Raw genomic sequence first — 23,385 nt, forward strand, 5'->3', positions numbered from 1 at the left:
CTAAAAGAAGATTATCCAGACAACTGTCTTTTATAGAGGGTAGTTATTTCCTTTCTCTTTTGGTAATGAGAATACACTTAGTTATCCTTCATCTGAAAAATAGGCTTAACTGTCAATGAGCCAGAAGGATCTCTGACAAGGCTTTTCTTCCAGTTCCATCAATAGAAGCTACTTTGGGGCTTTCTGAGCTGCATCATAAAGCAAAATACATGCAAATCAGGAGGCTAAAGGAGTGAAATGGAGATTGTGGTCAAAGTCTATACAAAGTCAGGCCAAAGCAAGCTAAAAAATGTGAGAAATAAGCTAAAAAATGTGAGAAAGAAGCTAAAAAATGTGAGAAATTTCTCCTCTGGTAGTCTCTTTTATGCACCGAGAAAGACAGGTAGTTTTCCAAATCATTATATATATATATATTCTATACAATAAAACAACCTTAGGCAGAAGGGGATTTTTTTTAACCTCCAAACACATTCTGAATTTAATGTTTTCCCATTCAATAGATCTTTCCTTAGTAGCACTGTTAACAAGATTTCTTTTGCTCTTTGACTCCTACTGTATTTCTGAAACAGAGTGCTTTTTTTTTTTTTTTTTTAAATTGTGGAACATAACGTTTCAAAAGATAATTTAGTGGACTCAAATTGAAGAATTCTGAGGAAGTCAAGACTTCAGGAAAAATAGCTCTCCTTATCATAGATGAAATCAGCTCTCCAGTTACAGCTTGTTTTACCGCCCATCAATAGAGATGTTCCAGACGTAAGATCTTTTTTTTCACTTGATGTAATTTTTAATAATGATGCTTCTTGGATCCTTCTCACCAGTGCTCTGTGGATTAGTAAATATTAAAAAAAAAGCAAAGACAGAAAACCCCAAATTCACACCCCAGACTTTCCTCCCCTCTCATCTTAAATATACACCCAACAAAGCACAAAAGAGCAGGTAAGATGACTTCTACAACAAATACACATTTTAGAGACAGTCCTGACACTTCCTTCTTTCTCATCTCCCAAACCAAAGAGATCACCCAATCCTTCTAGTAGCTAAACTGGTGAAATTGGTTCTAAATCCATTCACTCTCACTTCTTTATTGGCCACATCCTAGACTAAGCCAGGGTTTCTCAAACTTCAATGTGCAGCAGAATGCCCTGGAGGGCTCCTGAAAGCAGAGACTGCTGGGCCCACCTCCAGATCTGATTCAGTAGGTCCAGGTGGGGCCTGATAATTTGCATTTCTCACAGTTCCAGGTGATGCCAATACTACTGGGCTTCACATCACACTCCGAGCAGCACTTGGCTGACGGACCATCACCGCATATGTGCATTACCTGCTGCATGGCAGCAAAAATAATCTTTGAAAAAATGCAATAGTCATATGACTTCCCTTAGAACACTTTGACCGCCATTAGTTAACTAGCAATGGCGTGAGTCTGACAGCAATCTGACTCCTGTCTCCCTCCCCACCCCATCTGACACCTGGTTTTCCAGTGACACTGGCCTTCTCTCCTTTTCTCACATGATGCTGTCTCTCCCAGGACCTTTGTACACACAGCTCTATTTGCCTAGAAACCTTTCATTCTGTTCTCCATGCAGTCAATTTCTACTTATCCTTCAAAATTCAACTCAAACATCACTTCCTTGATGAAGACTTCCTCGTACCCCAGATTTGGTCTGATCCCTCTGTCATTCCCTCCCATAGCAGCCTGTAATTTTCCTGCAAGTTACTTAACAGGTCGTGTGATTATTTGATGCATCTTTCTTTCTCAGTAGACTGTAAGGTACAGGAAATCACAGACTATGTCTTCTTTCTCTTGAACTCTCCCACATGCAAAGCAGAGTGCCTGGCCTGAACATGGCAGGTGCTCTAAAGTTTGTGTTAAAAGAATAAAGTTCATCATTAGAAGATGCAGTCCAATTTTACAATAATAACGTTGCTAGCTGCAAGAGTGATCACTAACATTTACTAAGCACTCATGTGCCAGGCACTGTGCACAGCACTTTACAAGCAATATTTCATTCAAGCCTATGAAGTAGATGCTATTTATTATTGCCATCCTACAGATGAGAAAACTGAGGCTCAGGAAGTTGAAGTTCATTGCCCCAAATCACATAGATTATAAGTGGTGAGAGTTTTTTTTGCCGGACAGATACAAATCTAGACTCATTATTACAGCCAGCATTTATGTGGTTCTTTATATTTTCTATCACTTATTTCCTTTATCGGACCCCCTTGATAGCTTTAAGGTATAAGTATTATCTCTGTTCGCCTCTTACAGACAAGATAAAGTATTGAAGGGTGAAACGACTTTGCCAAGGTCACATACAGAATGTCAATGACTGAACCAGGACCCGAACTCAAGTCTTCACACAGGAAGCTCATAATTTTTCCAGCCAACCATGTTGGAAATGGTAAAAAGCACTCTCTATAATAAGACAATTTTTACTACATATCTGTTCTCAAATATGCATCTGAAAATGTGAATTCACTTGAACATCCTGCCAAGTTGCTAAAGGCCAACAACTGGATTGCTTCTTAGAAAACTCTTTCAGCTTTGAGAGGTATTTCCATGCCAGAGCTTCTAGGTAGAGCAAAAATGCTTCTCCCTTTCACATTCGGGGTGGCGGGGGGGTGGGTCCCATTATCTCCAACACCAAGCACAAGGATTCCTGAGTTATGTGCAAGTTGCTGGCTTTGTCTGAATTCTCAGTGGCCACCTCTCCAGCTGCTCTCCCGTTGCCTTTTCTTTCCTTTTTTAAAATTTGTATTGGAGTATAGTTGATTTACAATGGTGTGCTAGCTTCTGCTGTACAGCAAAGTGAATCAGTTATACATGTACATATATCCACTCTTTTTTAGTTTCTATTCCCATATAGGTCATTACAGAGTACTGAATAGAGTTCCCTGTGCTATACAGTAGGTCTTTATTAGTTACCTGTTTTATATATAGTAGTGTGTTATGTGTCAATCCCAATCTCCCAATTTATCCCTCCCCTCCCCTTTTCCCCCCAGTAACCTTAAGTTTGTTTTCTACTTCTGTGACCTAGACTTTGTCATACTGAGTGAAGCAAGTCAGACAGAGAAAGGAAAATATCATACGATATCACTTATATGTGGAATCTAAAAAGATGGTACATATGAAGCCATCTCTCTTGCCTTTTCTTGCCAGTGTTCTCTGGGGGGGCACTCACCTCTCTTGGCTTCCTTATTTGTTTACCTCCTTTGTGCCTGCATTGGCCTAGCCTCCGAGAGGCAGCTGTGATAGAAAAGACTTAAGAGCAGAGGGATGTGGATGAATAAACCTCCAGACCCCAGTCCTGAAACCCTGAATTAAGGACAACCTGGTCACTTCCTGGGCAAACATATGTTGATTTAGTAACCTGGCAGAAAACTCCAGAATGCCACTTCCTCTATCTGTGCAAGCTATTTATTTAGAAAGAAAAAAAATATCCTTGGAATGGAATCAATTTCTGCCTAGAAACAGAAAGAAAAGGGAAGGATGGGGTCAGAGGCCTGAGGAAACTTGGAAGAAGAGGGAACTATGAGTTAGAAACAAAAGGGCAAAATGAGCTCACGGGAGACAGACTCATACAGTGTCTCAGGGTTATTCCTATATGGGAGAAGTACAGTTATTCATTTGAAACAGCAAGAGAAATATTTTCATCCAGTAAGCAAGTATCTATTAAACATTTCTTAAGTATCAAGGACTGTTCTAGGCATGTAGATACCAGGATTAATATGGAATCAGAAAGAAAGGCCACTCTCAACTGTGCACAATCTCATGGGGGAGATAGATGTGTAGAGAGAAAGTTGTAACACAGGGTGTGTCTCAGTCAGTTCTGGCTGCTATAACAAAGCACTGTACAAAGACGGGGTGGCCTATAAACAACAGAATTTTTTTTCTCTTAAAGCTATGGAGGCTGGGTGGGCTGGATGTCTGAGCTCAGGGTACCGGCACCATTGGGTTCTGGTGAGGACCCTCTTTCTGGTTGCAGACTGCCAAAGTCTCGTTGTGTCTTCACATGGTGGAAAGAGAACAGGCGAGCTCTCTGGCCTCTTCCTATAAGGGCACTAATCTCATTCAGGAGGGCTCCACCCTCATGACCTATCACCTCACAAAGACCTCTCCAAACACCACCAAAATGGAATTAGGGTTTCAACAAATGACTTTGAAAGGAAATAAAACATTCAGTTCATTGCAGGATGGGACCTACTCTGAAGAATGGAAGCATGATATGAAACAGAAGGATCAGAATGTCACAGCTGGTGAGGGTCTCACAGGTGAGACAGGCTTGAACTGAGTCTCGATGAATTTATTAGCTTAATGTGAGTGGGGAAGGTGGTGGAGTACCAATCCTGGCAGGGAGAATATCAAGTTCAAAGGCACAAGGCAATTTAGAACGTGGAACATGTTTAAAAAAAAAACCAAACAAGCATTAAATAATGAATCAGGCTGAAGCGGGAGTGGGGAGATAGGGGGGTGATGTATGGGAATGATGAGTGAGGGAGGGGGAGGGTAGAAAAGGGGAAGGATGAGTTTGAAGAGATAGACTACAGACCAGAGAAAGCTCATCAGTAGCTTTATATGCAGCCTAAAGAATTTGCATTTATCCTGAGACACTATGAGGAACCACTGAAGCCTTGTTCATAGGATAGTAGTATGATCAGGTTTGCACTGTAGGAAGATGACTTTGGAAGCGGTGAGAAGAAAGAATTTGAGAGGGCACCATTGGAGATCGGGTGACTAACACCGATGAAGTGGAATTGCCGCAACCCAGGCGCAGAATCATGAGAATCTGAACAAGGGCAGTGGCAGGAGGGATGGCTGTCTATATCAGGGCAAAGGGTCCAGGTGGGACCCCTGGAGGTCTGAATTGCTGGTAACAGTTATTGTGTACATTTGATAGGTGTCACTAAGAAATAGATCACAGACCTATTTTTTTATACTTGTAACCAGTCAATATTTTATAATTATTCATGTTGGAAGTATACTTTTAGCATGTTTAGAATGGTGCAATTTTTGTTGTTAACTTTGTAATTCATACACAACTTGAAAGAGATAGAGCCTCTTGGCAAAGACATCATAAAATCGTTATAGGATCTCTTTTTAGGTGGTGAGATGTCCATGGCTTTCTGGAAGGGTGTGGGAGGCTGGAAACCGGCCCACAGGGCAGGGCTCAGGTTTTCCCCAGGGGCAGGCATTGGACTCAGGCAACTAATTGGGAAGTTCTGAGGGTCTGGCATTCTGAGAGATGGGTTCTTCTTTTTGGGAGAACATGTCAGGGGAGGAAGGGGTACTTGATAAATGGCTATAATATTCATAACCGGCCTCACAGGCAGGCAACTTGTGTAGTCCACAGGCCCTACACTCAGAAGGGCCCCCAGGCTTTGGTTTCAAGACCTGCTGTTGCCATGTTGAAATTTTTAGTAAGTTTTTTCTAACAAAGGGGTCTGCATTTTCACTTTGCAAATGCAAATTATGTAGCCTGTCCTAACAATGCATGCTGAACCATGGTTATCACATTTGGTCCTTCATCAGACATCCCTGAGGGTGGCATTGCTAGCTCTACTTCAGAGAAGATCACGCTGATGCTCAGACAAGCAAGGTCGCTGAACTACAGTACACACTTAGTGAGTAGAGAGAGCTAAGATTCCACCCCAAGTTTTTGATCTCTTTATACTAGCTATTCAGAGCTAGCCCTTGGCCCGTGCACAGGAAATGTAGTGGGAAGACCTTTACCATGGCTTCCTGCAAGTTCAGTATCATTTCTTCCCACCCCAGAAAGAGAGATAACCTTTCAAATAATGAGCTTCTCTTATTTCAAAGGCAACGTGTTTAACTCCAAAGAGTCTGAAACATTGCTTGTGGTTATATTTAATTTCTGGCTCCTAAAGATGGGAATAAAGAAGAACCACAGGTACAAAAATGAGTAACTTAATGGATTCTTTTTTCTTTTATTTTTTTTTGTTTCTTCTTTTGAAGTATAGTTTGTTTACAATGTTGTGTTAGTTTCAGGTGTGCAGCAAAATGATTCAGTTATATATATATCCTTTTTCAGATGGTTTTCCCTTATATATTATTACAGGATATTTAGTAGAGTTCCCGGTGCTATACAGTACGTCCTTGTTGGTTATCTATTTTATATATAGTAATGTGTATAAGTTAATCCCAAACTCCTAATTTATCCTGCCACCAACTTAATGGATTCCTGCCTTCCCAGTCTGCCAGTTATCCCTTGAGAGATGCCTATAGCACCGGGGAAGTCCAGCCATCCCCACTCAAGGGCCAGGGCAGGTGAGAGAGAGGCCCTAGTTAGATGTCTGCCTTGCTTTGTTCTGATCATCCTGGCTGGAGAGCCGGGGTGAGCACAGGCCCCTTCAATAAACGGTCTGACGTAAAACTCCTCATTGCATATACAATGCAACCTTAACCATGGGTGTAGAAGAAGAACAGGCTTTCTCTCAGGGTAGCTTGATCAGATATATGTGAAGCAGACCAGGAAAGCTGCCTACATTTATAGGTACAAAGCCTGAACCCAAGCAAGTAAAAAGATAAATTGCAAGGCAGGCTTTTCAGTCAAGTGGCACATGCCAGCCCCAGCCAAGTTCATTCTGAGCCCTTCCCCTTTGGCCACTATTTCCTTAACTTTGAAGGAAGTTAAGGGTGAAGTCCTTAACTGTATTTGCACTTCTGAGCTTCACCTTTTGAATGCAAAAGACATGGGAGGAAAATAGAGAACACTAATCTTCTATCGAGACTGAACAGATTCACTGGAGAATCATCATAAATGCATCATAAAATGCTTTCTATTTCAGAGCAGACAAAGTCTCAAGTAAGGTCCCAGAGGAAGCAGTCTGGATAAAGTGGTTGAGAGTAGCAAGAACAACCCAACCCATGGTTCTCTAATAACTTAGCTGTAAGGAGCATGGTAGGGTACTTGCTGGCCCTTCAGACATTATGAAAACTGCAAATTTTGCAAACATTTTTTACATTCTACATTTCAGAGTTAAATGTCCTCTTACTAGATACATACACACACCAAAAGTGTTTCTACAAATCTAGATGTGGCATTTTAAAAACATGGCTGCGGGCTTCCCTAGTGGCGCAGTGGCTGAGAGTCCACCTGCTGATGCAGGGGACACGGGTTCGTGCCCCGGTCCGGGAAGATCCCACATGCCGGGGAGCAGCTAGGCCCATGAGCCATGGCCACTGGGCCTGCACGTCCGGAGCCTGTGCTCCGCAATGGGAGAGGCCACAACAGTGAGAGGCCCACATACCACAAAACAAAAACAAAAACAAAATAAAACATGGCTACAATGAACACTGGGGTGCACGTATCTTTTCAAATTATGGTTTTCTCCACATATATGTGCAGGAGTGGGATTGCTGGATCCTATGGTAGTTCTATTTTTAGTTTTTTAAGGAACCTCCATACTGTTCTAACACAACATTGTAAATCAACTGTACTCCAATAAAGTTTAAAAAATAAATTAAAAAAATAAAAACATTTTGGGCACACTTCCTATCAAGAGTTGGGGTCTAGGTGCCCCCGTCAAGAATCTGGGTGGACTTGTGTCTGCTCCATCCACAGTACCGATGTGGGATGGAAGAGGTTATGCTAGATGATTTCCTAAAATAAGTCAAGAAAGGTCTCACAACTTCTGCCTGCCTCATGGAAGCCTAGACTACCCGGGGCCCCCGGGGTTAAGGAGGCTATGGCAGACACCTCAGTCCACTGTCCCAACTGATCCCAGACTTTCAAGATGCCAGACCTGAGTGAAGCCATCTGAGATCCTGCAAAGCAGTGCATCTCCCATCTGAACCCCACCTCACAACCAACCTCTGCTAACTCCACGTGGAAGATGAATCACTCAGCCAAGCCCAGCTTGGATTCCTGAGCTACAATACTGTAAGGCATAAGAGTTTCTATGTTAAGCCACTAAGTTCTAAGGTAGCTCTTCCACAGCTGTAGATAGCTGGAACACTAAATGAACTTCCTTGACTCTACCAGCCTGTAAGTAAGAATATGGTTGCACCCATTTCCCAGAAAAAAGTTTCCAAGGTCCCATCCTCACCAGCTCTTCAGGAAACCAAGTCCCCAAAAGGGCTCTTCACAAATACTTCTAGAATACAGTTTAAATGTCCCCACAGGCTAGTCTTCTTGGCTTCCAAGCATGCAGCGCTCTGCGTTCTGCACTGTCCTCCAGGCTCACTTGGATGCCCTCAGTTGTGCCAAAGGCACCACCCTGAGACAGCCTGGGACCTGGGACCTGGGACCCTTTGCTGCAGTGCTTGCACCTGGACAAACATCTCTTCAAGCAACAAAATACAAAGAAACTATAAGGGACTAAAAATAACTGTGTACATGCGCAGTTGGGGCAAGTTATGGACAACAAGATACAAAAAGACCAAAAAAACCCAACTGCTACTTCTGAAGAGCTGGGAGCAAAAGCAGGGTACTGCGTGTGCCCCCTACACACGACACCACCAAAGGGGTGGGCAAACCACCTAAGCCACACCTCTGGCCCCACCCCTGGTCCTGCCCCTACCCTCACCCCATATAAGGAACCAGCTCTCCTCCCCACCCCCATCCCCGGTAAGCGAGCTAGGGAACCTGTTGCTTGTTCTTGCTCCCTCCTGCTGAAGCAGGGGCCCCAATAAAGCCTTTCCTGAATTTCTTGTCTGGCCTCATCAATTACTATTGATTGAGCAGGCCAAGAACCCTGGTCAGTAACAATCCCATGCTAAGCTCATGTCCGTGGGGCTACGGCTCTGACAGCCTCAATAGCCTGAGGAGATCTTTAGGAAAATATTGCCCTTGCCCTTGCATCACCTCTCTCTGGGTCTGGAGTCATCTGAGTCCAGGGCTATGTGGGGAAATGATCTTTTTTTTTGCTCAGAATTATCTTCCTTCCTCCCCAGGGCTCACTCAAGCCTAAGGTAAAGTTTCTTTTATTTTCTGTAATCTCAAGCCTGGTTTCCTTAGATCTGTTGAAATAGATTCTTGGCTGGCTGACTTGCTCATTGTTCTCTAGATGTGGTGAAAATCTAAAGCTACTACAAATGATGCCCATGTTGGGAACCCCCATATTCACAGAAGACACTCATTTAGACACTGCACTTTCCATTACAAAGCATTTTCCTGTTATTCATTTATTACATGGCTCGGCACAGCACACCTTGCTCTGAAATTTGGATCCTACATGAAACCATTCCATATGCAATGCTACTAGCCCATTTCCTAACAGTCAAATGGTCAAGTCACATATGTTATACATTTAAAATGTCAATTTTAATCTGACGTTCTACAAACCCAAGGCTTTGCCTTTTCTCTTATATAGAGCTGCAGTCCTAAAATGCCTAAAGGGCATAATCAAATATTCTAAAACTCTTCTGCAGAGTCACACTGAATAACTGAGTGTAATGGAACTAAGAATATATGCTGCCCACTAAAGACTCACTTCAGAAATAAGGCAACATATAGATTGAAAGTGAAGGTGTGGGAAAAGATATTCCATAGAAATGGAAACAAAGAGAAAACTTGTGTAGCTATACTCATAAAAGACAAAAAAGACTAAAGCAAAGACTGTCATAAAAGACAAAGAAGGGCACTACATAATGATAAAGAGGTGAATCCAGCATGAAGATATAGCATTTATAAATATAAATACATCCTACATAGGAGCACCAAAATATGTAAAGCAAATATTAAGAGATCTAAAGAGAGAAATGGACAGACAACAATAAAATAATAGTAGGGGACTTTAACAGCCCCACTTACATCACTGTATATACCCTTCAGAAGAAAATCGATAAGGACGCATTTGCCTGAAACAGCACATTAGATCAGCTGAATCCTATGTCTCTTGATAGTCTTATGGGGTTTCCTTATATGTAACAATTTGTTTTTTTCCTGCTGCTTAAGGTTTTCTCTTTATCTGTAATGTTTGATATTTTAATTATAGTGTGTTTTGGTGTGGATCTCTTTGGGTTCATCTTTTATGGGACTTGGCTTCCTGGACCTGGATGTTCGTTTCCTTTCCTAGGTTAGGGAAGTTTTCAGCTGTTATTTCCCCAAATAGTTTTTCTTTTCTCTCTCTCTTCTCTGGGACCACCATAATGTGAATGTTATTCTACTTGATGTTGTCCCATAGGTGTCTTATCTTCCATTTATTTTTCATGTTTTTTTTTTTCCTTTTGCTGCTCTGTATAGGTGAGTTCCATTATTTTGTCTTCTAGTTTGCTGATCCATTCTTCTGCTTCATCTAGTCTGTTGTTGAACCTCTTGTGTATTTTTTCAGTTCAGTTATTGTATTCTTCAGCTCTGTGACATCTGTTTGTGCTTTCTTATATTTTCTATCTCTCTGCTCAGTTCATCCATTCTTCTTCTGAGTTTGTGAGCATCTTTATGATCATTGTTTTGAATTCTTTATCAGGTAGATTACTCATCTTCATACCATTAAAGTCTTTTTCTGAGGTTTTGCCTTGTTCTTTTGTTTGAAACATACTTCTCTGTTTCTTCATTCTGCCTGACCCTCTGTTCCTGTTTCTATGTATTAGGCAGAACAGTTACATATCCCAGTCTTGAAAGAGTGGCCTTGTGCAGAAGATGAACTTATTCAAGCTTGCCTTAGCTCTTGGTTGTCTTTCAAAGCTCTGTGATTGTCTATATCACCTGACTTATTCTTGATATGTCTCCTTTGTTGAGATTATGCTGAGACATGTCAGTGTCCCAAAGGGAGGAATCTCATTTAGCACCTAGTTTTTGGTTGATTGGAAGACAGACCCTCAGGCAGCAGCTCTAACAGTATGCAAATATATACAGACTTGTGAGGCCACAACTGTAATCCCTACTGGCCTCCAGAGGAGATCTGGAGGTGTCCCATGGGTGATGGTTACACAAATCAGGGCTACAGATGAGTATTTAAGCTCCTTGCTGTAAAGTCTTATCAAGCTTTAGTGAGGCTGAAGGAGTGTGAAGGGATGGTGTCGCCCCACTTACACTCCCTGGGAGCACCTCCTTAGACCCTAGATGTGGCAGAAACATGAAGCCCATCCCTCAGACTGAAGCTCCAAGATAAGTAAACAAGCATTTTTCACAGAAAGATGGGTTGTGTTTCAGTGTGCTGTCTGTGCAGTTCCTTGGGGGCAGTGGCCTACCAATAACTGTCTTTCCAATTGTTACAGTCCTGTGGAGCTCAGTACCTTCATCTCCTTGGCCACCAGGGCCAGGGGATCAAGGGGTGTCCCCTTTGTGGGTTGTGTGCATGTGCTGGCTTTAGCAAGGCAGCTGCAGAGCATAGGGAGTGGGGCACAGTCACCAGCTTCAGAAAGGCACTGGGAAAATGTCTGGACTGCATACACCTGTGGGTTTTAGCAATGCAGCAGGAGAATGTCTTGCTTATGCGTGTGTGCTGGCTTTAGGCTGGGAGTGAGAGAATGCCCCGACCATTCATGCTCACCAGCCCCATCCAGGAAGCAGGGTGCTGCAACTAGCCACATTCTCTGGCTTCAGCAAGGCAGCAGGACTGTGCCTGGGAAAATGGCAAGAGATGTGCTCTTGGGGCAGGTGGAGAGTGTAATAACAGCACCTGCCAGCACCTCTGTCTCCAGGGAGAGTTTCAACTGCTGCCCATCCCTTCAGCAGAGGCTTCTAGGTTAGCAAGTGAGTCCCCTTCACATATAGTCTAGATGTTTTTCAAACTGCTGTTTGTTCACTGGGTCTTGGGGTGTGTGAGATTGTATGTGAGCCCTTTAAAAAGGAAAGCTCAGTTTCTTATAGCACTTTGGGTCCCTTGGACACCACCTGTTGGTTTTCTTAGCCAGGTATTTTGGGGGTTCATCTCTCTGATGTAGCTCCCAGGGGTTGGGGTGTCTGATGTGGGGTACCAACCCCTCATTTCTCCAGAAGAAGTGCTGGATTGGTGAGATCCCCCTCCTATTGTGAGTCACCATGTCAGGGGTGGGGATTTTGCTAAGACCATGTCTCTGCCTTTCCTACCCATCTTGATGTGGTCCTTTTAACCTTTGTTGTGAAGAAGTAGTTCAGTAGGTTTCAGATCTTTTTTTCTTTTTCCTTTAACACATGTTTATTAAATATTTCTCATGAGATAGGCACTGAGGGAAATAAAAGCATGAATAGGACCAACTGCTCCAATTATCTATTTGAGGACACACACACATAAACAACTGCAAAACAATTTGACAAAGGTTTGTATGAGGTCTTGCTGGAACAGGGAGAAGGGGGTCAGGTGTTTAGCCTGGCTGTCTGGAAGAAAATTCCAGAGAAAGGACATTTAAGTTGCTTCTTGAAGGGAACAACCCCATGTGCAAATTTCCAGAGGCAAGACAATATGAGGCCTGTTTGGGGAACAGAGTGAAATTCCACATGCACGTGAAGGAAGAGTTTTTTATTTATTTAACATTATGTTGCTGACATTTATTCTTCAAAGGACTTCAAATGCATGAGCTCATGCATTTTTTTTAATCGTCAAATTAGGTTTCAGATCTTTTTCAAAGGGAAATGATCCAGATGTAGCTATAGATTTGGTGTGTCCATGGAAGGAGGTGAGGTTAGGATCTTCCTATGCCACTATCTTGGACTCCCCTCTCCTTGGCATTAACATTTCTAGACATTTTACCATGTCATGAGAAAATTAAAAGAAGAAATGTGAAGTGCATCAGTGAGTAAAGAAAATGAACAAAGGAGAACTGCTGGGGCAATTGCAAGGTGAGCACATAGGGCTGTGTTCACATCATTTCTCTGCATCACACTTTCTTCATCTGTAAATGTGAGATAATTCATATTTATTTTGAAGTGTTATTAGAAAAATTAAATAAAATAACATATGTGCTCCTTGGCAAATTATAATCAATTAGATTTATTATTACTTAGATATCATATATACTTTTTATTAATGTTAAAAGTTTAATAATGGTATTTTCATTGTATATTTATTTATGGTTACCTTCTGTTTGAGCTAGTGATCCCTGTTTTCTATTGGGAGTGGTGATTTAGTTTTCTTTGCTTGCAATTAGAGTAAAAAGAAAAGAGTCAACTTAAAGAAAAACGTTAAGCAAGCAATAGTTCGGTAGGTACATGGACATAAATAACAAATATTGAAAGTGACATGGGAATGATTGAGTCTGTGAGTTAAGAGACTTTTCCACCACCCTATCAGACTCAAGATTCCCTTCTGTAACAAACTCTTGTATTTCCCTCTTTTCTATTTAGAACTGAAAAATCTAAATAATAAAACTTGCCTGCATATAATGCACATTATTTTCAGAAAAGTTTTCAGACATTCTATATTATTAACAGTAATATAACAGAAATAAAAGTGAGGTTGTCTCTGGTAAAATAATATGCATCTCAACATGAAATGCTCAGGTATGACGGATGACAACAGAAGATGTTATGAAGCAGTTGGACAATTGCACCAATACACAAAATCACTGTAAAATGCAGCAGCTCCAAGTGCAGAACCTGGGCAGATGTGCATATCTGTGACAAGTATTGGGAGACAGTGACAAGATTTTCTTAAATGGTGAAGTTCTAAATGACATAAAGTTCAATCTTCTCTCACTACACTATGGTTTTATTCTTGGAAATTCAGTAGGAAATTAAAGTCTTCCCAAAAAACCCTGTGTGTTAAGTTCCAAGCTCAGGTCATTAGAAACCAGTGTTTTACTTCCTGGAAAGCCTGGTGGGGCATTAAAAAGTCATGCAGTGCACAACACCGTACTGTTAACTACAAGTACTATTCTGTACAAATCTCTACAACTTACCCATCTTGCATAACTGAAACTTTATATCTATTGAGCAACAATTTTACATTTTCCGCTCCTCTCAACCCCTGGCAACTGCCATTCTATTCTCTGCATGTATGAATTTGACCATTTGAGATACCTAATATAAGGGGAATCATGCAGTATTTGTCCTTCTGTAACTGGCTTATTTCACTTAGCATAATGTTAAGAGGATAGATCTCATGTTAAGTGTTCTTACCACAAAAAACAAACAAATAAAAAACCACAAAAGAACACAGGAAATTTTTAGAGGTGATGGATATGCTTAGTACCTTGATTGTGGTGATGGTATCATGGCCATATGCATATGTCCAAACTCATCAAAATATACACATTAAATGTTTGAAACACTTTGTATATCAGTTATACCTCAATAAAGCTCAGGAAGAAAGAAGGAGAGATAGAGAAAAGGAAGGAAGGAGGAAAGAAGGAAAGAGAAAGAGAGAAAGAGAGAGAGAAAGAAAGAAAAAAGAAAGAAAGAGAGAGAGAGAAAGAAAGAAAGAGAGAGAGAAAGAGAGAGAGAGAGAGAAAGAAAGAAAAAAGAAAGAAAGAAAGAAAGAAAGAAGAAGGAAGGAAGCAAGGGGAAAGAAAAGAAAAGAAAGAGAAAGAAGAATAGAAAAGAAAAGAAGAGAAAAAAAGAAAAGAATGGAAGAAAGAAAGTCAAGTCAAGCAGTGGACAACTCTTCAATTGCAAGACCACCCCAGACATTACAGTATATCTAGCATCCCTGACTCCTGAATTAAATGACAAAAGAACCCCCAATTTTGAGTCAAACACCCCCAGACACTGGCAGAATGCTCCTAGGAGGTGGTACCATTCCTACTCCCACAGACAACCAGTGGCTTAAGAGCAAGGACCTTAGAGTCAGAGGATTTTTATATATCCTGGTTTCTTTATTTATGATCTTTGGGAAGTGACTTAAATTCTAATCTGTTTAATGTAAATGTAACCAGGTGTTATGGGTTTAAATTTGTTCCCCTAAAAGAGTAAGTTAGAGTCCTAACCCACAATACCTCAGAATGTAACCTTATTTGGAGATACAGTCTTTACAGAGGTAAGCTAAGATAAGGTCATTAAGGTGGGCACTAAACCAATATGATGGGTGTCCTTATAAAATGGGGAAATTTGGACACAGACACACATGCAGGGAGAATAGTATGTGAAGATAAAAGCAGAGATCAGGGTGATGCTTCTACAAGGTAAAGAATACCAAAGAGTGCCAGAAAATCACCAGAAGCTAGGGGAGAGGGATGGAACAAACTCTTCCAGTCAGCCCTCAAAAGAAACCAACCCAACCGATCCCTTGATATCCGACTTCAAGACTTCAGAATAGTGATACAATAAACTTCTGTTGTTTAAGCCACTCATTTTGTGGTAATTTCTTATGATTGCCCTAGCAAACTAATATATCAGGATAATATTTTTGCAAAATTAACTATATCATTTTAATTTTCTTCTTAAATCTTTGTTCTCTTGCAGCATTTCTCTTCTTGTTGAATCTATTTAATATAAAAATAGGCTTGAAAGATAAGCTTTCTGCAGAGAAGATATGCTAAAATAAACGTATTAAGGTTGGGGTTTGTAGATTCAACCATGATTGTCTTCCATGACACAGAGATGATACAATTTTCTACCACTAACATTTAGCCAAGAAGCCAGAGTTAGGAAGAAGACAAATATGACATGACAACCCAGCTTGCCCATTCTCAGCTTGAGAGATTGTGAGAAAGTAGGGGAGGCCAGAAATAATCTCCTCTCTATGAGGTTTCACAGGTTTGAAGCAGGGAAAATTTGTGTGTGTGTATTTTTCTTATCAATTATTTTATTTTTATTTCTTCCTTTTAAAAACTTTATGTTTTTAAATACATTTTAAAGGTTACTTTCCATTATTACAAAATACTGGCTGTATTCCCCATGTTGTACAATAGATCCTTGTACCCTATCTTACACCCAGTAGTGTTTTGATAGTTTTTTTGAAATATCAAAGGCAGAGGAGACATTTTACCTTCTCTCTGGGACACTTGAGAGAACATGCTTGTCAGACTACCTCTTTATCAGCATGAAGGTGGCTGCCCACTTTTGAGGAAACGTGATAGCATAAAGGATGCTTGAGTGTACTCAGAGTCTCCCTTTGCTTCCATGTGTGAAGGATGGGAATGCTCACCTAAGGTATCCATTATCTTCCCAAGGCTAGCAATACAGAGGATAGAGAAGAATAATGAATGCCCTGATCAGTGGCATGATGAAAGAGAGGCAAAAGTGAAGAGAGAGCTATAGTGGTTTCAAGAGCTAAGCGGAGGTGAAGTCATGTAGGGAGCATCACCAGACACAGAATGCAGCTGCAAATGCCAATAAGGGAAGCATCAGACAGATGGGTCAAGCATGAAGCAGTGAACACACAAGGAGTTAGGGGGACCCTTTCTACACTATGCCATGAGTTAGTATAAGATCCTCACATCCCGGGCTTCCCTGATGGCACAGTGGTTGAGAGTCTGCCTGCTGATGGAGGGGACGCGGGTTCGTGCCCTGGTCCGGGAAGATCCCACATGCCGCGGAGCAGCTGGGCCTGTGAGCCATGGCTGCTGAGCCTCTACGTCCGGAGCCTGTGCTCCGCAATGGGAGAGGCCACAACAGTGAGAGGCCCATGTACCGCGAAAAAAGAAAAGAAGATCCTCACAACCCAACCATGCAAATGGAAATTTAGACAGAAAGAAAGGAGAAGGAGATGACAAAAAATTGGACTTATATACCCAAAGCAATTATATCTTGCCTAAAGGGATTATTTAAAATACAGCAGTGGCCATGAAAACTTTGGTTTTGAAATATCCCCAATCTTTTCACAAAATTAAAGTAACTAAGATAGCAAAATCAGAAATCCAAAAAATACATTATCAACCAAACTATATGACAGTGTGTCCTCATAAACCTGAGAATACAGAATGATGAGCAATACCAACTAAGAAGCTAGACCCTTGCAGCAGCAGCAGCTTTATTAAAAAAAAAAAAAAAAGAATATCAGAAAGAAGGTTTTTAATAGCCCTAGAGCTTGGGACCTAATAATTTGTCAACAAGTGTCTACTCCCCAAAGAAGAAATCCTCTGGAAGTAGAGGATTCCACACACAGATCTGAAAATGATTAAAACTAACACAGAGCTTCCCAGTCTCCAATTTGCAGGTGAGTGAGAATGGGCTACAGAAAGGTAGGATGGTGTTGGGGTTGCCTGAGCCTCCAATGTTCTCAGAAAACCCAGCAGAAATTCTTTCTTGGACATATAGAACTCACTGAGGTATAGAATTATACCGAGGAGAAACTGCTCAAACCAGAGCCCTACTTGGTCAGAGCAGGAAAATCAGGGTAAAGAAAGGAAACATTTCTAATACTAGTGTGAAACAGGTCCTCACTAGGAGAGGAGACCTAACTCAGAAAGAAGCCAAAATTGTAGCTATATGGGGAAAGCATTAAAAAAAAAAAAAAAAAAGAAAAAAAAAAAAGAAAACTTTTTGGGAATGGCAAAAGGAGCCATAGGTTTAGGAGTTTTCCTAGCACACCTCTATTTTCAATATTCTTAAAGTTGAGAAAAAAAATTCAAACATGACAATAGAAAAGGATGAAAGAGAAGATAAAGAGAAAAATTATCTGAATACAGATACAGAAAGTAAAGACACATCCAAAATATTCCATAAGCACACAAAACCCAAATATTTTGAAATAAGTAAAAAGTAATTAAGAAAATTTACAAACTTTGAAAAAACTATCTACATAACCTACATTGATTTAGAAAAGCTAAGAAACAATATGACTAGGAGTTATGGGATGAACTGTATGCCCTCAAAAATTCATATGTTGAAGTCCCAATCCCCATTACCTCAGAATGTGACTGTATTTGGAGATGGGGGTCTTTAAAGATGTAATTACTTAAAAAGAAGTCATTTGGGTGGGCCCTAATCTAATATGACTGGTGTCATAAGAAGATGAGATTAGGACAAAGACACACAAAGGGAAGACCATATGAAGATACAGAGAAAAGACAGCCATCTATAAAACAAGGGGAGAGGCCTAAAAAGAAACCAACCATTCCAACACCTTGATTTGGGGCTTCTAGCTTTCAGGAATGTTAGAAAATTTATTTCTGTTTTTTAAGCCACCCAATCTATAGTTTGTGATGGCAGTCTGAACTAAGATACAAGTCAAAAGAGTGATATAAATAATATGACCTAACTGAGCTCAGGAGAGGATATAAATGAAAGATAAAGAACTGAAGACTTAAAGAGAAGAAATACGAGTGTGAATAGGTACCACAAAAGGAAAGGAAAAGAAATAAACTGCACAAGGTGAAAAATTGAAGACAAAACAAAACAAAATAAATGAAAAAGAGGAAGAAAATGATAGGTACCAAGGACAGGCAAAGAAGATCCAAACACATGCAATAAGTGACTGTAAAGAGGAAAATCAAAGTGAAAAAACAGATAAATGATAATTAAAATTCAAGAAAAATTTCCCCAAGTAAAAGGGTCTTAAACATAAATACTACGGGGCACATCACATATCAGAGGAAAAATCTGATCCAAAAAATTCTAAACCAGGTATCAGTAAACTGGCCTGTAGGTCAAATCTAGCCCACCTCCTGTTTTTGCAAATAAAATATTTATTGGAAGACAGCAACACCCATTCATTTACATATTTTCTTGTGTTGTTTTCACACTATGATGACATAGATGGGTACTTGCAACATAGGCTGTATGGCCCGCAGAATGTATAATATTTACTCTCTGGACCTTTACAGAAAGAGTTTGTTGACCTCGGCCTATGCCAAGATATATTCCAGTAAAACCATTAGATTATAATAAAATGAAAAAATGAAATGAAATAATAAAATAAAATAAATTCATTGAACATCCAGGACAAAACACCAACTCACTTAATTAGCAGCACTTTTAGGGTAAAATAATACTCTATGCCAGTACAAAAAAGAATAACATAATTGAGATAGTAAAGTGAAGAAAATATAAACCAAAGGTTTAATTTTCACCCGAATTGATCTACAAGTACAAAGGCCACAGTCATATTGTTATTAAAATGAAGGGGCTCAGGGAAACAGTTTCCATGAGCTCTTCCTAAGATGGCTCAGAAAACAAGCTTCTGACAATGAAGAAATGATTGGAGAAACTTTAGGACAGAATATAAGGTGATCATTATTTCACTGTAGCAACAAGATTAAATAAAGGAGGATAAGAGTGACAAAATACATGCAATTGTTATTTGAGCTGACAATGTAAATATAACTATGAAAGAGGTGAGAGAGGAACATAGAGTGATAATAAGGAAAGCAGACCATGCATGCTGATTGTCTTATAGATATTAACTTGTACTAAAAGGACATTACTTTAAATTAGCTTGTGGGAGAGAAAGAGGGAGAAGTGGTTCCTGGTTAACTATAACATTGCTTATGATAGAAAATGAAGACAAAAATCTTTAAAAAGTGGCACTATACAATATAAACATACCACATAAAAGATAACTTTTAGAAAAAAACACAAAACTTTCTAAATAACAACAGTAGTACTTAAAAGAGAGAGAGACAGAAAGAGCAAAGAAAACAGATAACATTCTAGAGGGAACACAAATGTCCATCAGTAGGGGAGTCATTGAACTGAATCATATGATGTAATACTATGCAAATGAGTGATCACATTTTAGAGGGATCACAAGTGTCCATCAGTAGAGGTTTATTTAACTATGTAATACTATAATGGATCCACATGATGTAATACTGTAATTGACTAGGATGGATCCATATGATGTAATATCATGTAATACTATAATGAATCCACCTGATGTAATACTGTAAGTGACTAGGGTGGATCCACCTGATGTAATACTATGACTGATCCATATGATGTAATACTGTACAAAAGAATGAGTGATTGTCATCCAGCATATGTTGTTCTACAAGGTAAACACAGTTGTAAAAGATATTGCTCTGCAACTATAGAATGGTGTGCAAAATATGCTGCGTGTAAAAAAGGAGGGAACCACGCACATATAAGTAAAGTATTGCTGATATTAAAAAAAACCAAAACAATGAGGATAAACACCAAATTTATAAAATTGTTACCCTTGGTTCAGGTACCCATACATTTGTTTGTCTAAAATAGCCGTGGTTAATGCCTTTTGTATATCAGCAGAAGTAGAGGTGACTGCTTTTTGAAAAGACATCTTAATGGTCTATTTCTGATGTATAGGTAGAATCTGGGCAATTTAAAGTGAGGACAAGAAATAAGAAATGTTAACTCCTGCACATAAAAATATAAAATATTACTCTCTGTATTTTAGCCAAAGAAAAGTTTGAGTATTATGCTTCTCTGTGAAGCTAGTTGTCTTCTTATTTATTACCTAATTTTTAAAAACCTTATTCTTTCTTGGCGCCTTTAATGATTTCCATCCAAAGGGGTCCAAGGTTGTAGGCATCTTTATAAAAAACTAGGCTTGGGAAACTCTTTTAGGGGTTCACTCCCACCCTGTGCTTTATATTTCTACTAATCTGACCTCCAAAGTCTCCACCCTTTGGCCTTGCCACCTAAATTCTCCTCCTTGGCCTAAACCTTTCTCAGAGGTGCCACATTTGGATATTGTGAGAAGGCTTAAAAAGGAAGAAACACAAATGGATTTGGAGAGACCTGTACAAGGCACTTATCTTAAGATGGACAAGTCTGCAGTCAGCGAGTATTTCAGACAAAGCCTCTCCTTTTCCCTTTGTTCACCAGATGGTGGTTTTATCACTCCCTACCAGTTTGCATTCTCAGTGACCAACTCCATTTTCTTTTATCTCAGGACCCCCTTTCAGTGATTGTGGTAAAATTAGATAGAGCTAGAATCCTTTTATTTTATCGCATTTGCAATGTAGGCCTTATCTATTGACACTGGGAAGGACACAATGGTCTGAACTGTGTTCCTGGTGCCAAAGAACTGGATATACTGTCCCTCCCAGAGGGGTGCTTGCCAATACTTCCTGACTACCGTGCATCCAAAATTCACATGATCAAGGACTGTCCTCCAAGGACAAATAACATTTTTTTTTTTTTTTTTTTTTTTTTGCGGTACGGGGGCCTCTCACTGTTTTGGCCTCTCCCATTGCGGAGCACAGGCTCTGGATGTGCAGGCTTAGCAGCCATGGCTCATGGGCCCAGCCACTCCGTGGCATGTGGGATCTTCCCAGACCGGTGCACAAACCCGTGTCCCCTGCATAAGCAGGCAGACTCTCAACCACTGCGCCACCAGGGATGCCCGACAAATAACTTTTAAAAAAGGATGAAGTTCCCATGTTCAGGCTCCAATATCTCCTCCTAAAAATGACCCCAGTACTAAGTATTAAAGAGGCCAGAGATGTTGCTAATTGTCCACAATGCACAGGAAAGCCCCCACAACAAAGAATTATTGGCCCAAGATGTTAATAGTGCCAAGGTTGTGAAACCTTGAATTAGAGTACAATTTAAATGTTGTAACAAAAACACCTAGAAATAGAGTGATTCAAACAAGATAGAACTGGATGTGTCTTTGTCTAGGATGGGAAAGGTGGACCTAAAACCACACCCAGGCTCCTTACCTATTGTTGCTCTGTATTCCTCTATGGTGTCGACCTTGACAAATGGTTGAAGCTGGCTTTCCAGCCTTGCCTTAACATTCTGACTCGTATGTATGAGTTTACTAGGGTTGTCATAACAAAATAGCACAAACTGGGTGGCTTAAACAACAGGAATTTATTTTCTCACAGTTCTAGAGGCTGGATGTCCAAGATCAAGGTGAGGCCTCTCTCCTTGGCTCATAGACAGCTACCTTCTCGCTGTGTCTTCACACGACCTTTCCTCTATGTACACATACCCCTGGTGTCTCTTCCTCTTCATATAAGGACACCAGTCATATTGGATTAAGGCTCCATCCTTATGACCTCATTTAACTTTAAAAGGCCCTATCCCTACACACAGTTACACTGGGGGTTAGGGCTCTAATATATGAAATTTGAAGGGATGTAATTCAGTCCACAACACCACGGGAAAGGAGAAGAAGAAAAATTAGAGGTCAAACAATTTCATTTTTTAGGGATTTCACCCAGAAGTTGCATAAATCATTCACTCTTATATATCATTGGCCAGAACTTAGACACATGCCCTAGCTAACTGCAAAGAAGGCTGGGGAATATACTCTTTAGCTAGGCGGCCATGTGCCAGCTAAATAAAACTCAGGGGGCTATGTTACTCAAAGGAAAATGGTTGAAAAAAGAGATAGAATTCTAGAAACTGGAAAATGATGGTTTGTTCTCATTTTTGATCTAGCATTTCTCCAATATAATGCCTCTTGGATTCACCCCCTCTACCACAGCTTACAGGATAATGATGTCTATTCCCATGTAGGAACCAAGCACTGTGGAAACTATACTCATCCCTAGATACTTTTTCATTTAGAAGAGAGTCACAAAACCATAGTCATAGTCACAAGAAAATATTATTTCCCCAGTGGCAGTGTTGAGTCCAGGAAAATGTACTCCCACCCTGAGACACTGTGTGTCTCTTATTTTGTCTCTAGAATTTAAGAATAGTGAGAAAGGCTCTGTGGACAGGAGACTGGAAGAGAAAATACCTATGCTCATGACCTTTAAATTAACTTCTTTTTCTGCTGTCAAACACTCGGATCTCTGTCCCTAATGACTGAGGCTGAGATGTGGTTCTTAAAGATGGAAAACTATCTCTGAATAGAAGATTATCTGTTAATATATTAACAACCATCATATCTGATATATATCTTAAGCTTGACCACAACATAACACACTTTGTTTTAACATATATTACCCCAGTCAATATACTGACATTGAATAATTGTAATTCTAATGCTAAATTTTCAGGTAGTTTATGCTGTTAATGGCTAAAACAAGGCCATCGTGCAAGTTATTTGTGGAACTTCAATAACAGACTGTATTTATGTGAAATACCATTAAGCCCTAGTGGGAGTTATGGAGCAATTATGCCAATGGGAGTTGAAAGAAGGTGGGTGACCTTTCACAACTGTCCAAGGAGCACCCATCAGAAAAAGCCAACTCACCGTTCTTCTTGTAGAACATAATTTCTCCTTTGAATTCTGTTTTTTCCTCCAAGGACTTTTCTATCTGAAGCATCAGTTGCTCATTGGTTTCAACCCCGAATAAGAATTTGCAGCTGCAACTCTTCTGCATGACTTCTGTTCGGGCAAATCCAGCAAGCTCACAGAAGCCATCCGAACAGTAGACTATGGGGAAACCCTTAGCCACCTGGGCGTTGGCGAGGATGAAGTTGCTATCTGTAGACCAACAAGGAGAAGACAGCAAGTAAACAAGCATGAGAAACTCTCTGTAAATCGCACTTTCAGTAACAAATCACAAGTACATATGTTTAGCCAACATTACCTAAAATGCAAGTCCTGATGTGTTGGGGTGGAAAAGAGACACCCCAAAACATAGAACAGCATTGCCCAGCAGAAGTATGTATTAAGCTCCAACTTTGGTTTGCATTTTGAAACACACCATGGAGGGAACAGAGTATCCCTTGGCCTGCT

General features: G+C 40.3%; 1 protein-coding gene across 1 annotated transcript in view; it reads right to left on the reverse strand.

The window, feature by feature from the left end:
* KCNH8 (potassium voltage-gated channel subfamily H member 8) overlaps positions 1-23,385 on the reverse strand; it is a gene marked incomplete at both ends in the record, with an annotated part of 347,867 nt that overhangs the window by 199,281 nt on the left and 125,201 nt on the right. Inside the window, one exon of the mRNA XM_082624208.1 lies at positions 22,897-23,130. Within this exon, the coding sequence (XP_082480334.1) occupies positions 22,897-23,130 (234 nt within the window). The remainder of the gene's footprint in view (positions 1-22,896; positions 23,131-23,385) is intronic.

This window comes from Mesoplodon mirus (genome assembly GCF_964341445.2).
Source record: "Mesoplodon mirus genome assembly, chromosome: 6".
NCBI classification, from domain to species: domain Eukaryota; kingdom Metazoa; phylum Chordata; class Mammalia; order Artiodactyla; family Ziphiidae; genus Mesoplodon; species Mesoplodon mirus.